The 13,938-nt window shown below is 40.5% G+C and overlaps 1 protein-coding gene across 9 annotated transcripts in view; it reads left to right on the top strand.

Moving 5' to 3' along the window:
- Window positions 1-13,938, top strand: part of JAKMIP3 (Janus kinase and microtubule interacting protein 3) — a 120,948-nt gene that overhangs the window by 87,823 nt on the left and 19,187 nt on the right. For 7 of the 9 annotated variants that reach the window (XM_064514413.1, XM_026115893.2, XM_064514418.1 and 4 more), the window contains 10 exons: window positions 2,786-2,848; window positions 3,459-3,557; window positions 4,540-4,638; window positions 4,722-4,781; window positions 7,196-7,261; window positions 7,716-7,784; window positions 7,888-7,965; window positions 11,440-11,643; window positions 12,010-12,075; window positions 13,375-13,416. In XM_064514413.1, coding sequence (XP_064370483.1) covers window positions 2,786-2,848; window positions 3,459-3,557; window positions 4,540-4,638; window positions 4,722-4,781; window positions 7,196-7,261; window positions 7,716-7,784; window positions 7,888-7,965; window positions 11,440-11,643; window positions 12,010-12,075; window positions 13,375-13,416 — 846 coding nt within the window. The remainder of the gene's footprint in view (window positions 1-2,785; window positions 2,849-3,458; window positions 3,558-4,539; window positions 4,639-4,721; window positions 4,782-7,195; window positions 7,262-7,715; window positions 7,785-7,887; window positions 7,966-11,439; window positions 11,644-12,009; window positions 12,076-13,374; window positions 13,417-13,938) is intronic. The other 2 variants (XM_064514417.1, XM_064514419.1) reach the window with 1 other exon arrangement.

Raw genomic sequence — 13,938 nt, forward strand, 5'->3', positions numbered from 1 at the left:
TTACCAGCATTTATATGCTAACTCCCACTGAAATCAGCAATTAAAGCTCTATATATCTTTTCTGATATGAATCTCAATGCCTCACTTGCTTCAGCATGATGAAGATGATAATAGACAATAAATGCATTAAAGATTCTGAGATGCTCAGATATGATAGTAAAGGAAGGTATAAGTTAGTTGATAAAGGAGTGTCTGAATTAGAGAAGTGTGTAGCTATGAAGTCAAAATTAATACATCTATAGAAAATTTCTCTGCACAACCAGAGAGGAATTGAGTTTGCACGCATGTTCCTTATCACTGCGTGAAGTCCCAAAGCAAAGGTTCCAACCGGTAGCCCTGTCCGTCAGTCCTCAGTCTGAAGACTGGAGCTCTTACTCGGGCTGAGGAATCTACAAGTTCTGCTTGAGTGAAAAGTGACTGAAATCTTTAGTACTGAAGCCCAAGAGGAGAAAATGACATGATGGACATGTGCTGCACACTGATCAATGAGGTTAAGAGCACACCATTTATTTTTAGAACTGTGCATTTTTGTTTTAAGATAGATTTATACATAAGTGAACAGACAACTGAGCACAAACTTGCTCTCCTGTACTTAACAAATCCAGGGCCTCTGCATCAATTAATCAATTAATGCATCTGCATCTCTCTCCTGATTGTCACTAGCTTAAATTGCCCTCTGCTGTCTTATTCTGTACCTCTAGAAAACCAAATCAGTGAGTAACTGGTTGGTTCCATTGTCAGTGGGGGATGCGTTCGGGGTTTATGCTGAGAAAGCATTACGGAAAAGAGAGACTGTGCTTGGCAGGAGGTTGGTCCATTTTAAAATCTCGCAGACTTTTAGATACCTAGGAGAAAATTGCAAAGGTAAAATAAAGGAAAAAGATTTATTTTCCAACAAAATGTTTGTGGAGGCATTAGTAAAAGTAAGCTTTCCGTGCCTGTAGCTTTCCTTGCAGCTCCACAAGTTTTTGCTTTGTTTTTGCTTTTGGAAGAGGAAAGTAGGTGTTAAATAGAAACAAACATTTTAAGAGGAGGAGGAAATGCATAGTATAGGCTGAGCATTTTTCAGCAAAAAGTTGATTCTTACAATGTGAAAGCCTTTGCTCTGAATGCTTTCTTTAAATTCCAAATAAATTCTTGCACTGGGGATAGTTGAAGTGTTCGGTGCAGTGATTTACACGGTTCATTGTACAGTGTGCTCTTGCAATAACCTATCAAAGCATCTTGCTCTTTCTTACCAAAAAGAGTGATCTGAAATACAATTGTGTATAATTTTATTTAATTTATATATTTATATAATATATATTTATATAATATTACATATATAATATGTTATATATAATATACAAATTTAGGTTACATCATTTAATGATTAACATAAAACACATCACATTCAGCCAAACGTCTATTGACCTCTGCCTTTTTCATGCCGTTAAGCATTAGTAAGATATTGCGTTTTTGCTTTGATTTGTTAAGGTTTACACTTGGGTAATTTTAACTTAGTCAATCACTGCAAGAGGCCTGCTTTTGAGCAACAAGCTTAATTCAAGGTTGACTCAGCAGTCTCTCTCCTTGGTCTAACCTTGAGAGCTGGTTCTGCACAGCCAGTCACAGCACTAGGCCTTGGCAGATTTACGTGCTCATATAACTTTCAGGGGTTGGCATTAGCCGCCTGCCACAGTCTGCATTATATTCCTGGCTTGCCGCCTGCGTTTGGATTCCTTCTGACGGCAGGTCAAAATATTTGCCAGTCGCATATGTTGCTGCGTAAGTAGTAATACAAAATTCTGCGTTGTAATGCTGCCAAAATAGAAGTAGTGCATGCTATTGTGAGGTTTTCTTCCCCGCTCGCAGAGCCGGGATGGCTCTGGAGTCTTGCAGCAGAGTCTTGGGCTCTCGTGGGTACTGGAAATCGTCAGCCCAAATCTGTCCCGGTGCCACCCATAAGCACGGTGACCGCGAGACGGCAGCAGGGTCAGCCTCGAAGTAAATGCCTCTGCTTCACCCCAGCACTGCTGCTGCAGAGCCGCTGCCATGCGTAATAGTGTCATCACGGGTGAAATTGCTAAAAGGCGAATATGCTGGAGGAATGCGGAGTTTAAAACAGCTTGCATACCGGCATCCCAAGATGGTGAAGAAGTAGCTGCATCAGGCTTTGAGGAGCCTTGGGAATGAAATGTTGCAGACTGCAAATATTCATTCTTCAAGGTGAAAATCCAAGAAATGTTGCCAGGCTGTTTCTAGCTTGCATCTTACTTTTCCAGCTAAAAAAGTGAAACAGAAAATATTTTTTAAGAACTTATTTTAAAAGAATGCTAAATCATTTGGTCATTAGCTTTCCAGCTTAACCTCTTATCATTATTAACCTTACTGATAAAATTCCAACTGTTTTTGTGGGTTTTTATATCCAACAAAATAAGTAATTAAAAATAAGATTTATTTTGTCTGATCTTGGAAAATGTGCTGTTTTCAGTGTAATTGAAACTCAGTAGTAACTGGATTCAGTAACTGAATAACTAGACACATCCCTTTTAATGCAAACCCTTTTTATCTGAAAGATTTTTAATCATTGGAGTGCTCATATTCCACATGCATACTGCAAAGTTCATTAACGTAAGATTGCAGGGTCAAGCTTTCATATGATAGGAAATAATGGAATTACAGTTTCTTATGCAATATTATCCTGTCTGTCTTCTCTGTGCACATGATTTAATGAAACATTTGCAATGTGCTTGTATTATTTATTGCCAGCTTCAACTATAATATTGATCGTTTGTTTTTCAAGGACATGAAGTGGATTGAGGAGAAGCAAGCGTTGTATAGAAGAAATCAAGAACTTGTAGAAAAGGTGTTCAATGTCTTTATTTGTATTACTCAAATAATATTTGTAGTTTAAGGAATGCACGAGGTGTGGTATTTTAAATAGTAAATTATTTCAAACAGCTCTGTTGGAAACAATTGACGTGTAATAATTAGATCTTTATAAACTCACCAGAAAAAGCTGCTTTCGAGAAAAAATCCTCAGTGCAGCATACTGAGGACAGCGGCTCTGGGAAACAGGCTCCACGTAGTGTCACTGCAACGAGGGCGGGCAGTGCCATAGCGGCAGCCCTAAATAATACCTTTTTCAGGAAGTCATCTTAAAATAACCTGAGAAGTTGGCTCGAGAATGACATCCCAGCTGGTCAGTCCTGTTACGGATCAGTCCTGGCTGCCATGCCTAGAACAGAATACTGTTATTTCAGGAAGGACCAAAGCCGAACGCAGACAGAGCTGCAGAATCCAGGGTAATTTAAGTGCCTGGAAGGTGCAGCGTGTCTTACATTGCTGAATCGCAGCGTGCCCCGAGCCCAAGCTTTTGCTTTATGGCTTAAGCATTTCCCAGTCACAGCGATTGTGTGGCAGATCTCAAGCGAAACTGTGAAAAAGGTGTTAACACGTATTACTTTATTTTACAGATAAAACAAATGGAAGCAGAGGAAGCTCGTTTAAAACATGATGTCCAGGATGTCAAAGACCAAAACGAGCTCCTGGAGTTCAGAATATTAGAGCTTGAAGTGAGCAAATGTAAAAAATTACTGTGCTTTTTTTCTTGCCCTGTGCTCTGCTATGTAATGCTGGAAGGCGACAAGGATTTTGGAATTCCTTGGAGTTTATTCTAAAAATCGGTGTTTCACTGAACTGGACCAAGGTGTTTGGTACAAAGTGATAGCAAAATAAAAAAAGCAGGGATCCATACTGGTATTCCTGATAGGTTGTTCTAGCTGTTTTACTACATAAGCCATTTTCAGGGCCAGAAGATTGCTTCATGATGCAGATGCACTTTTTACTATATTCCATCTTTTCTAAAAATGTGAAGAGAGAAAATCAGAATGGAACATATCAAAAAATAACCATCAACTTCTTATTTTCATTGCCAAAATCATCTTGCTGTAGCCTACCCCTTACTAAACCTGCAGAGAACGAATCATATGGCCTAGACTTCTGTATTTACTCTGCTGAGCCTTCTGTTTTCTATACTAGTAATTGTATAAACAGAATCTGAAAACCCTTGGAAACTCAGTTTTCCAGGTTTTTCAGAGAGAAAATAACAGAACAGCGACTTGTATAAGGAATATAAATGCTACACAGATTTTACTAGGTATAAATACACTGCATCTGCTCAAATGTATTAGGTAGCCAAAATAATGGTTAGACGGTCATGGCTGGTGCCCGGTGCAGAAGCAGCAGTGCGGGAAAGTCTTTGCACTGCTAATGCATTTGTCTGTCTGCGTTGCAGCAAGGGGCGGTCGCCCCCGCCAGCGCTGAGCACCAGCGCAACGGCATCGGTGCGCCAGGGAGATGGCTTACAGTGAGCAGCCACACGGTGCAGAACGAAGGATCTCCATCCTCTCTGCAGGAAAAAAGGCCAATTTATGACATTTGCAGCATATTTGTGTAGAATAGACATTTTTCAAATAACGTTTATCAGGTTCTTCATGAAGCTGAAATCTGTAAATCACCGTGGTGAGTAATCAAACATAATTACTCTGATTTCAGGAGAGAGAAAGAAGATCACCTGCTATCAACTTTCATCACATTCCCTTTACGGAGGGGAAAAGCCCTCTCCAAGTTTACTGTGAGGCAGAAGGTGTTACAGTAAGGGATTCTCGTTTCTTATTTTCCTTTGTCTACATAAAATTAAGGTCTCTATTCAAACTTCTGGTTTTCTCTCTTCTTAGGATATACAAGTAGCAGACCTGATGAAAAAACTGGACATTTTAGGGGATAACGCCGTAAGTGTATGTTCCTTTAATAAATTGTGCATGCTTTGGTAAATATTTGTCCTTATGTTAGTGTAGCAAAGCATTATTGGTTTTCTATTGCATAACTTGTCCTCACTGTGAGCAAAGCACTGGGCTACAAGCTCAATGTTTGCAGCTTTTTAAGATTTCTGTTAACAGCCTTCTTATATGTGCCACAGAGTATCTGAATGCTATAAAATTGCTTTTAAATTGTCAATAATTTGGAAAAATTATTGGAGCTTTGGTTTTGGGTTTTTTTTTTTTTTTTGGCCATTGTTCATATAGGTCTGCTTATTTGCTCACTCTGCATTTGCTTTGCTTCTGCATTTTAATAGCTGTGCATTTTAATTTTGTCTGACACCATAAATCTTAGGTACTAATGAGGATATTAAACAGAAAGAGTTGCAACAAAAAAAGAAAAGAAAAAACAGATAGTAAGAAATATAAAATTGTTTCCCCTCTAGCATTTTGAAATTACATAAATACATACATAATATATATAAAATCATATATTTTTACATATATATATATATATTCTCCCTCTTGAACTCCTGTTTGGAGTATTCGTTCCTGTATTCCTATCTCAAAGGCGAGTCACAGAACATCTGTGGCTGTCAGGCGAGCGGAAAGGGACGGTTTCCCCCTCGAGCTTGGGGACCGTGCAGGCCACCTCCGCCGGCTGCTCCTCCCGCCCAGGGAAGCGCAGCCGAGACCTCTCCTCCCGCCTTGCACTTACACCAAAGCCATCGCATCTGCAGAGCTGCTCCCTTGTGCTTTTGTGCAGCGTTGTCTCTAAGTACACCAGCTTGGCGTTGAGCAGAGGTGTCACCAGGGCCTTTGGAGGGACAGCTTAAAAGTACTTCTTCCTTCACATCTCCAGTTAGACCCTTTGGATCATCTTGTCTCCACAAGCCATGCTCCCAGATATCTACACACTCTACTCCACAAAATCAAGCCGAGAGTTTGCAGAGGGTTTGAAGCATGTTGCAGTGATTAATATTATTCCCCATTGCAGCAATTAATAATATTCACACTGGCATAAATGTGAATAATTCTAAAATCGTTTGCGTGCGAAGAATAAAGATGTGATACACACATGTTTAAGCACCAACAAGCTAAGCACTGACCATACTAACGTGTAGCAGGATGACTTTATTAATACCTGTAGTGGTGGTATTTTCCATTGAATTATTCAGGTGAGGTTAGTCCCACGTGAGGTGTTTTGGAATAGGGTCCTAAACAGGCAGCTCGGACATTAAGGGGAAGAGAAAGTGTTATCTTTCCTCAGGTTTCCTCTTCCCTTTGCTCTTAGCTTAATTGCTTTTATTAACACTAAAAAATCTGTAGCCATCTCTAGTCTCCTATGTCTTTCCTATTTCTTCCTGTTTTCATTTTCTTTTTTTTTTTTCCTTTTTACATACAAAACGTGACTTCCACATGCAAAACAATAGGTAGTTCCCAGCTACAGTCCACAGCGTTCTCATTTGCATTTTTCTTGCTGTAACATGTTTAACCACGTCATCGACTCAACCTCCAACGGCAGATTCTGCCCCTTGGTTGTGTGTTGTCGTGTCTGTGTGTTACCAGCTCAGTGTAGCCTGGGCAATGAACCTGTGTCCCACCGGGGTGTAAGTGATACGATCCCTTTCCTTGCATTTTATTGCTTACATTTCTATAAAGCTCCCTTAGGAGCTTCTAGCTGCTTCCAGCTGAACTTTCTTGAGCTGAAGAATTGTTTTGAGTAAGGCAACCCCCTGGAATAGTAATACTGTAGGTAAAGCAGAAACGAATGACAGCATAGTGAAATATCTGCTATGGGATCACTACATAAAGACACAGGGAAAGGAGGACTAGAAGCACAGATGTCCTCCTTTTCTCAACGGATAGAGGAAATCAGTTGAGGAAAGAACTCATAAAACAGGAAAGAACACCATTAATCTGCTGTGTGAGTGGTTTATGTTCAGTATAATGTTACTTGTTTTCAGGAAAAAATACTTATTTTTATGCAAGAGACAATTATTTACATTTGTCTTTGAGGTCCTCAGAAAATGTCTCCTGCCATCCTGCGTGGTATCTCTCTCACTGCTCCCAGCCTTGTATGTGAAATTAAAGTTCACCACAGTCACACTTTTTATCAATTTCCTAACATCCATTCTTGGAAAGATAAGTGATGGAGATGGGCCCATTCTCTTATATCTGATGTTATTGGCCTGGAATCAGCTGTCTGGATCTGAACAAATACCTGTCCCAAACTAGAAGCATTCACTTCCTTTATTGATTCAAACATATCCCAAAATAGTGCAATTCTTGCAGAATTACCACAATTCTTGCAGAGTTCCACACTTGCAGAAGTAGTGGATTGATAATGAGACACTGGGATTTGTTGTAATTATATTCTGCTTTTGGTGCAGAATCTGACCAACGAAGAGCAAGTAGTTGTCATACAAGCAAGGACAGTTCTCACGTTGGCTGAAAAGGTAATAACGATTGTAATACTCATAAGTTCTCAGAGTAGTTCACTTGAAAACACTGGTCATGTAAATAACAGTTTCTTCAAAAAATGCCAGGGTTCTTTGTGTGGAATTACACTTACACTAGTTTCTGTCAAAATAAAGGTCTCATTCAGACTGTATGGACAGACATTGTTTATTTTGAAGTGTTGCTTAATTAGCAAAATGTTAAAAGGCTAGAACAAGTAGGCTTTGAAATAATGCTTTTTTCCATCACCAATTTGTACAGAATAAAATACGTAATATATTTGATTTTTTGTTTTGTTTATTGCATTGAAATGAATAGTTGAGCTAGGTGATGGTGTCTCCTAAAGTGTCAGTGAAAGCTGGGTGTACAGATGTGCTGCCCCTGCCACTCTGGCGCAGGCAGCCGGTGTCTCACAGCGTACGCCTTCATCTGGCACTCTGTTTATATCTGCAGTGGCTTCAGCAGATAGAAGTGACCGAGTCCGCGCTGCAACAGAAGATGATAGATCTTGAGAACGAAAAGGTATTGAACGATGACAGGAAGGCAAAGCAATGCAGACAACGAAAAGAATAGTCATTTTATTGCCACGATCATTGCACTAACTTAATCTTCTTTGTGTCCATAGGAGCTATTTAGTAAGCAGAAGGGTTACCTGGATGATGAACTTGACTTCAGGAAACAGTCCTTGGATCAAGCTCACAAGGTAAGAAAAATCAGTCTTGACTGTTTTATGCCATCTTCGTTAAATTGCCTTAGGTAATATGTTTAATCCGTTGTCAGGAGAAAAACTCTCTGCTCTCGACAGTGTTGCTTATGAAGGGATTTAAGGTCTAAATACACCGAATTTTAAACAGATCACTTATGTCCTGATCTAATAATGAGTTCTGTAAGGATGAAGTTCCTTGTGTTTGCATGGTCCTTGCAGCATTAAGACCTATTTATGAATTTATTAAACACACAGTTTAATTTAGCAGAGGATCTAGTTCACAACTGATAAGAAAATCATGTTTTTAGTAACTGCTCTTTTCCTTCCAAAACAGGGATTTTATCTTAGATCTTAGATTACAACCTCTCCAACTAAAAATAGGTGAAGATATTAACATGACTCTGTAAATTAGGAATGAAACTGCTTTTAGGTCAGGTTCAACTAGCATGTAGGCTAATCCTGACCCATTGCAACTAACTCTTTAGTCATCAGCTGACTTACTTCCTTCAATTCATAAAGAAAAGTTTTACATATGCTGATGAAAGAAGTAAACACATAAATTTTCATATAAGTTTATCTCATTCTTTCATTTATATGTTGATCATGGTTACACTTTCTGAGAAGCAGTGGGTTTTTATCCTCTTTTTTGGATACCTACCATCAGCTTGGATGCATAACCCTTTTGGGGGAGTTTTTACACTGTACTCTTTCTGATCCCCTACTGATTATTTTTAAGACTCCAATTTTGCCAGGTGCTCAGCTTTACCTGGAACTGATGCACATGCACAGTAGACTCCCTGGAAAATATATAAGCCCCACCATACCTGTAGGTACAGTCCTAATACAACATAAAGGTGCAGAGCATAGATACCATAGATACCTAGTTATCCAGCTACACACAGCGCACACGAGACTCGCACCTCAGACCCCCTTCCTGGAGCATTGCTGCTGAGGCAGAATGTCACATTTAGGCCCCAGAGTGGGCTGGTTATGCTTGGTGAGCAATACCGGTGGAGGCATTTCGGTCAGACAGAACAGTAGAGGTGATGAGGCATGCAGCTTTCTGTTAGATATTTGGTAGATGCCACATTTTATTTCAACCAAAATATTTTGTAATACCTTGAGTGCATAGTAAACTCTTCCTGTTTAAAAGAAAAATGAAGATAGGTGTAGAGCTAGTGGTCCTACTGCAGCCCTGAATTGGTCTAAGAATCAGCTTGGCGCAGCTGAAGACTAAGCCTCTAGGATTCATCCTCAAAAATAAGTCCTTACAGCAGTGGTCTGTGCATCGGTCACCTGTGTTTTGTAAGCACACTGAAATAGATTCGTAAATCTGAATACGCTGAAAATGGGAACAGTAGTGTAGTGGGGAAAATCGTATGGCAGTGCTTGAAACTCCTTATTATGTAGTGGATTTTGCAGCCCAGCTCAGTCACTAAGCCGTGGGTATCGATTTGTTTTAAAGGGACTTCGGTGGCATTACTGTGGCTTACAGCTGCTTGCTCTTTCACGTCTCGCTTCCATGTACAGCCAGTTCCAGGATGTCATATCTACTAAAGGATTCAGGAGCAAATAGTTGCACCTTATTTTGCTGCCCACCAAGAAGGAATGAGTGTAGTGAATTGTGTGGGAGTACATTTAGAATTAGCTGAAGATTATTTGCATTTTCCTGTATTCCTTAAACACACCATGCAAATATCCTCAGGCAAAGCAATGGACTTTACTCACACATGCAGATACGTAGCCCAAATACAGAAAAAAGGCTCTGTTCCTTCTAGAAATTCTAATGGCAAAAGCATTTTTGATTTTTATAACAGAAGTTTCATTCCCAAGTTTCCCTTCATATTCCTCAAGGTGAAGACCCACAAATCTTCCCTCCTCTTATTACAACCAAAAAGATTACCTGCTGTAACTGGTAAGCTTTTTGTAAAATTTTCACTCTGTTTTGTTGCTGACTGAGGATTTTGCTATGAAGAATATTTGGCTAGTACAGTGACTACTAATGCAATTGCTTTAATGATAGTGAATCTCCCTACTCTTTTTTTCTTAGAAAGTCAGTATAATTAGAGAGGTATAATGATCGTATAATCAAGGCTAGGAGCCCAACAGCAACATGTTTGAAATAATGGTATTTTGTTAAGGCAGTTAAGTTTAGCAAGAATGCTGGCATTAGTTGAAAAGTGAAAGCAGAATCTTCTTTTAATATCCGATGTGGAGGGGCAGAACTTTCACCGTAGTTTCAGCTCTCATCGCAGCAGAGACAACATGGTTATTGTCCTTCAAGCATCAACAGTACCTGTAAGTCCTGATGTGTTGTACTATCCTTTATTGTTCTTACAAATTCAGCACTTCTTTCCCTGCGTCTGCTAAACCAGTTAGTAAGAGAACAGCAACCTCAGATGGAGAAAACCCTTGATACCAATTTTGAATTGAGCCAAATTATCATAAAAGTCATCTGTGGCCTTTTCAAACAGTCTGTTTAGAGGTTCAGATGTAATATTGCAGTCCTGTTCTTCTGCAGTCACAGAGAGCTCTGCAAGACACGTTACCATCTTTGGAAAGGATGTGCAAAGGTGGCATCGCTTACTGTTTTGTCCCTTGTTCTCTATCAAACTTGCTGAAAAAATTCCAGCTTGTTTTTGGCCTACATGAAGGGCATGTCATTTATCTTGTCATTTATCAGTGAGCCTGTGGAATCTTTTTCAGTCCTGTTTCCTAAGTCCTTGTAAATACTGGTCTCAATAAATCTGGAGGATACATCCATGAGTGTGTATGAGAGAACTTTTCTAATGTAGCAAAGTAAAAGATAAGGATGGACAATGGGTGCAACCTGAGAACGCAGGAACATTGCCTAGCTACCAGAGGTTTTTTTCCTGAAAATGAGGCCTCTTGGATCTTAGAAGTCTCCCAGAGGAAGTGCTGGGAACTCCTTCGTAAAAGACTTTTTAAACTAGCTGGTGCAAGACACTGGTAATTGTACAGCAGGGAATCATTATTTTCTGGCAGGAGCGTGACCTGGTGCTGTATTTTCTGCTTCTGGTGACAGAATAGATGGCAAAGGTGAACTGAGAGAATGATCAACAAACGTAAAAGATAACTGCAAGTCAGCTCAGAAATGAGTCTTTTACGAGCCTTTTCTTCTGTCTTTCTTTTTTCCCCGTGGCCATCTCACCATCTCCAAAAAAGGAGCAGTTGACACCTGTATAGTTTTTGACTAGCAGACTGTGGGATTAGCGAGCCGTTCCAGTTGCCAGTAGTGTTCAGAGCCCTGACAGCATAAAAGTGGCTTGAAGCATTTTCCCTGTGGATTGTTTTTCCCTACTGCCCTGGGCAGGAGGAGGTTCAGCACACAATCCCTCTATCACTTTCTCTAGAGTCCCACTGTTTGGGGTAAGATCTTCAGTTCCTCACAAAATCCTTGACTGACCAGAGAAAAGGTTAAGCTGACAGCCTTATATTGTTTTTGATTAGCAAATTCTGGAATTAGAAGCCATGCTCTATGATGCCCTGCAGCAAGAAGCTGGAGCCAAAATCTCCGAACTTCTTTCAGAAGAGGAGAAAGACAAACTGAAGAGCGCTGTAGAGCAGTGGAAACGTCAGGTTATGAGTGAACTCCGAGAACGGGATGCCCAGATACTGCGCGAAAGAATGGAGCTCATTCAGCACGCTCAGCAGGTACCCCCCGTGCAAAGGCAGGCAGACATTAACATTATGACTGTCTTTCAAATGGAAACGTAATGAACTTGTGAGCTCCAGCTCTTTCGTCATGGAGCGCTCTACCAGAACTGTCTGATTTTGGGACCAGATTTTGGTTTGCCTTGAATAATCCCTCAAAATCGGGCGTTTTGATGTTCATGGATTTGTCACACAGACTGTGTGGCTACTCCACTCAGGGAGGACTCATCTACAGCTTAAAACACAAATTTGTCTAGAAGCACAGTATATACAATTTATATCTCTGAAAATAATGTATCTTCTGTTACATCTCTGGTACATCTCTGTTTGCTTAGTTAATAAATATCTTTATTTTAAATCTGACAGAGAATTAAAGAGCTAGAAGAAAGAATTGAAGGACAAAAAAGACAGATAAAAGAGTTAGAGGAAAAGGTAAGGTACTATAGATGAAGCAGTTGTTGTACATGACCATATATTCATTTCATCCTTGCTAAAAAGACAATCTTATAAAATGTAATTTTGTGAATACTTTTTTTTCTACAATTTTTGTTCATGCTAACATTGTATATGGTACCATTATCGTAAATTCCAGTTGTATGGATTGAAATGTCCACAACTCTCATTTGAACCATGTGCAATGTTGATTCTCCCATTTGTGCCTGACTAGGGAGCATTAGGACCGTTGCTTCCTCCCACTGAAATTTCAGCACTCTTTGGGTGAAAACAGCTAGCACATAGACAAGCAAAAAATACACACACAAAGTGGCCTTTCCAGATCTTTCATTCCCAGCTTATGTTTATTGGCGCAATGAGCTAATGTCAGTTTGCTCAAGGGAACCATTTCGCGTTCGCGTTAGTTCATCTGAGAAAGAGTGGTTGAAAGTTAAAAGCCAGTCCTTCCTTTTGCTATCCTTCACTAAAGTCCTGAACACAGAACTTCATGTGCAGTTTATGGAACTAAACAAGGACTTGGGGGCCTCCATCCGCCTTGGGAAGCAGGTAGCAGAGAGCCACCACGGTGACAGGGTGATGTGGTTGTGCACGCTTTATGGGGAAGGATTTCCAACCATCTTCTCTCCCTCCTGTCTCCAGCATTTGTTGGTGCAGATGCAGTAACCTCCTTCGTTTCCAGGCAGTGACGTGAGAGGCTGCTTGCTCCTCACTTCCCCTGCAGTCATGTCCATGGTCGGTGTCATGGGAGAGACCAGGGCGTTCGATGCCATCGACAGCTTGGCCCAGGGCAGGCAGCGGCTGTTGTGTTTTACCCCAAGTAGCAAACAGCGTGAAGCCATCCATTTCTAGGGAAATTGCTGTGGGAGAACTTGTTCAGATACAGTAGGCTTGATCTGAACTTTCTCCCAAAACTAAATTCAAACCTAAACAATGTGGTTTTTGAAGTATCAGAAGAATTCCGTTAATGTTTTTCCTCTCAGCTTTTCCTGAGCTACTTGGGCGCAGTTGGGCTGGGTTTGACGGTGCAGGAGATGTGGTCCTCACCACGGGGACAGACTCTGGGTGTCTGACTGGAGACTGGACAGAGTCTAGGACCCTCTGGGAGTTACTGGTCACTATATGTTTCTTCTCAGCTGAAAGTGGTGATGTACTCTGTCTGTAACCATGGCCTGTATCTCACTAAACACACTGTAAAATCTTACTCTCTTTCTCTTCCATTTTTTTCCTCTCCTCCCTTCCCTTTTCAGTTTTTATTTTTGTTTTTATTTTTCTCCTTAGCTTTCATTCTTTGGTCATAGTTCATCAGGCTACATGCAGAAGGTAAGCATTAAGCATTTTGATTCTCTCTGGTGTCTGCTCCACCTCACTCAGTGTATCAGGGTCTCCCTGTTGCTCTTCCCACGGCATCTATAGTGTCTCTTGGATATCACAGATCACCTGAAAATGGAAATCTCTAAGGCCTTTGAAAGAATGTGAAGCTTGGACACCAGTAGGCTAAAAATCTTCCAAGGAGAATGTTCTTCATTTGAGGGAAAGGATGAGGAAAGAAAAAAATACTACTGGCTTGCAAACAAGTAAACTTCTAGAAAACCAGGGTAAACAGGGAGAGGGTCTCTCTGTATCCCTCTGATGGCACAATACGTGGAGGAAGGCTGCTGCAGCCACCCCTTACCCCCCCGGTAGACGTCCACAGTCTGTTTTCTGTGTACAGCCTAGGGATGCTGTACATCTGGCTAGGTTGAACTACTTTCATAATCCTCTCATATTTTCCAGCCAAACAACCAGAATGCTCTTCTTTTGGGGTGGGGGGACACATGACATTTATAAATATGTGTTTCTTGT

The sequence above is a fragment of the Dromaius novaehollandiae genome, chromosome 6, assembly GCF_036370855.1.
Source record: "Dromaius novaehollandiae isolate bDroNov1 chromosome 6, bDroNov1.hap1, whole genome shotgun sequence".
NCBI classification, from domain to species: domain Eukaryota; kingdom Metazoa; phylum Chordata; class Aves; order Casuariiformes; family Dromaiidae; genus Dromaius; species Dromaius novaehollandiae.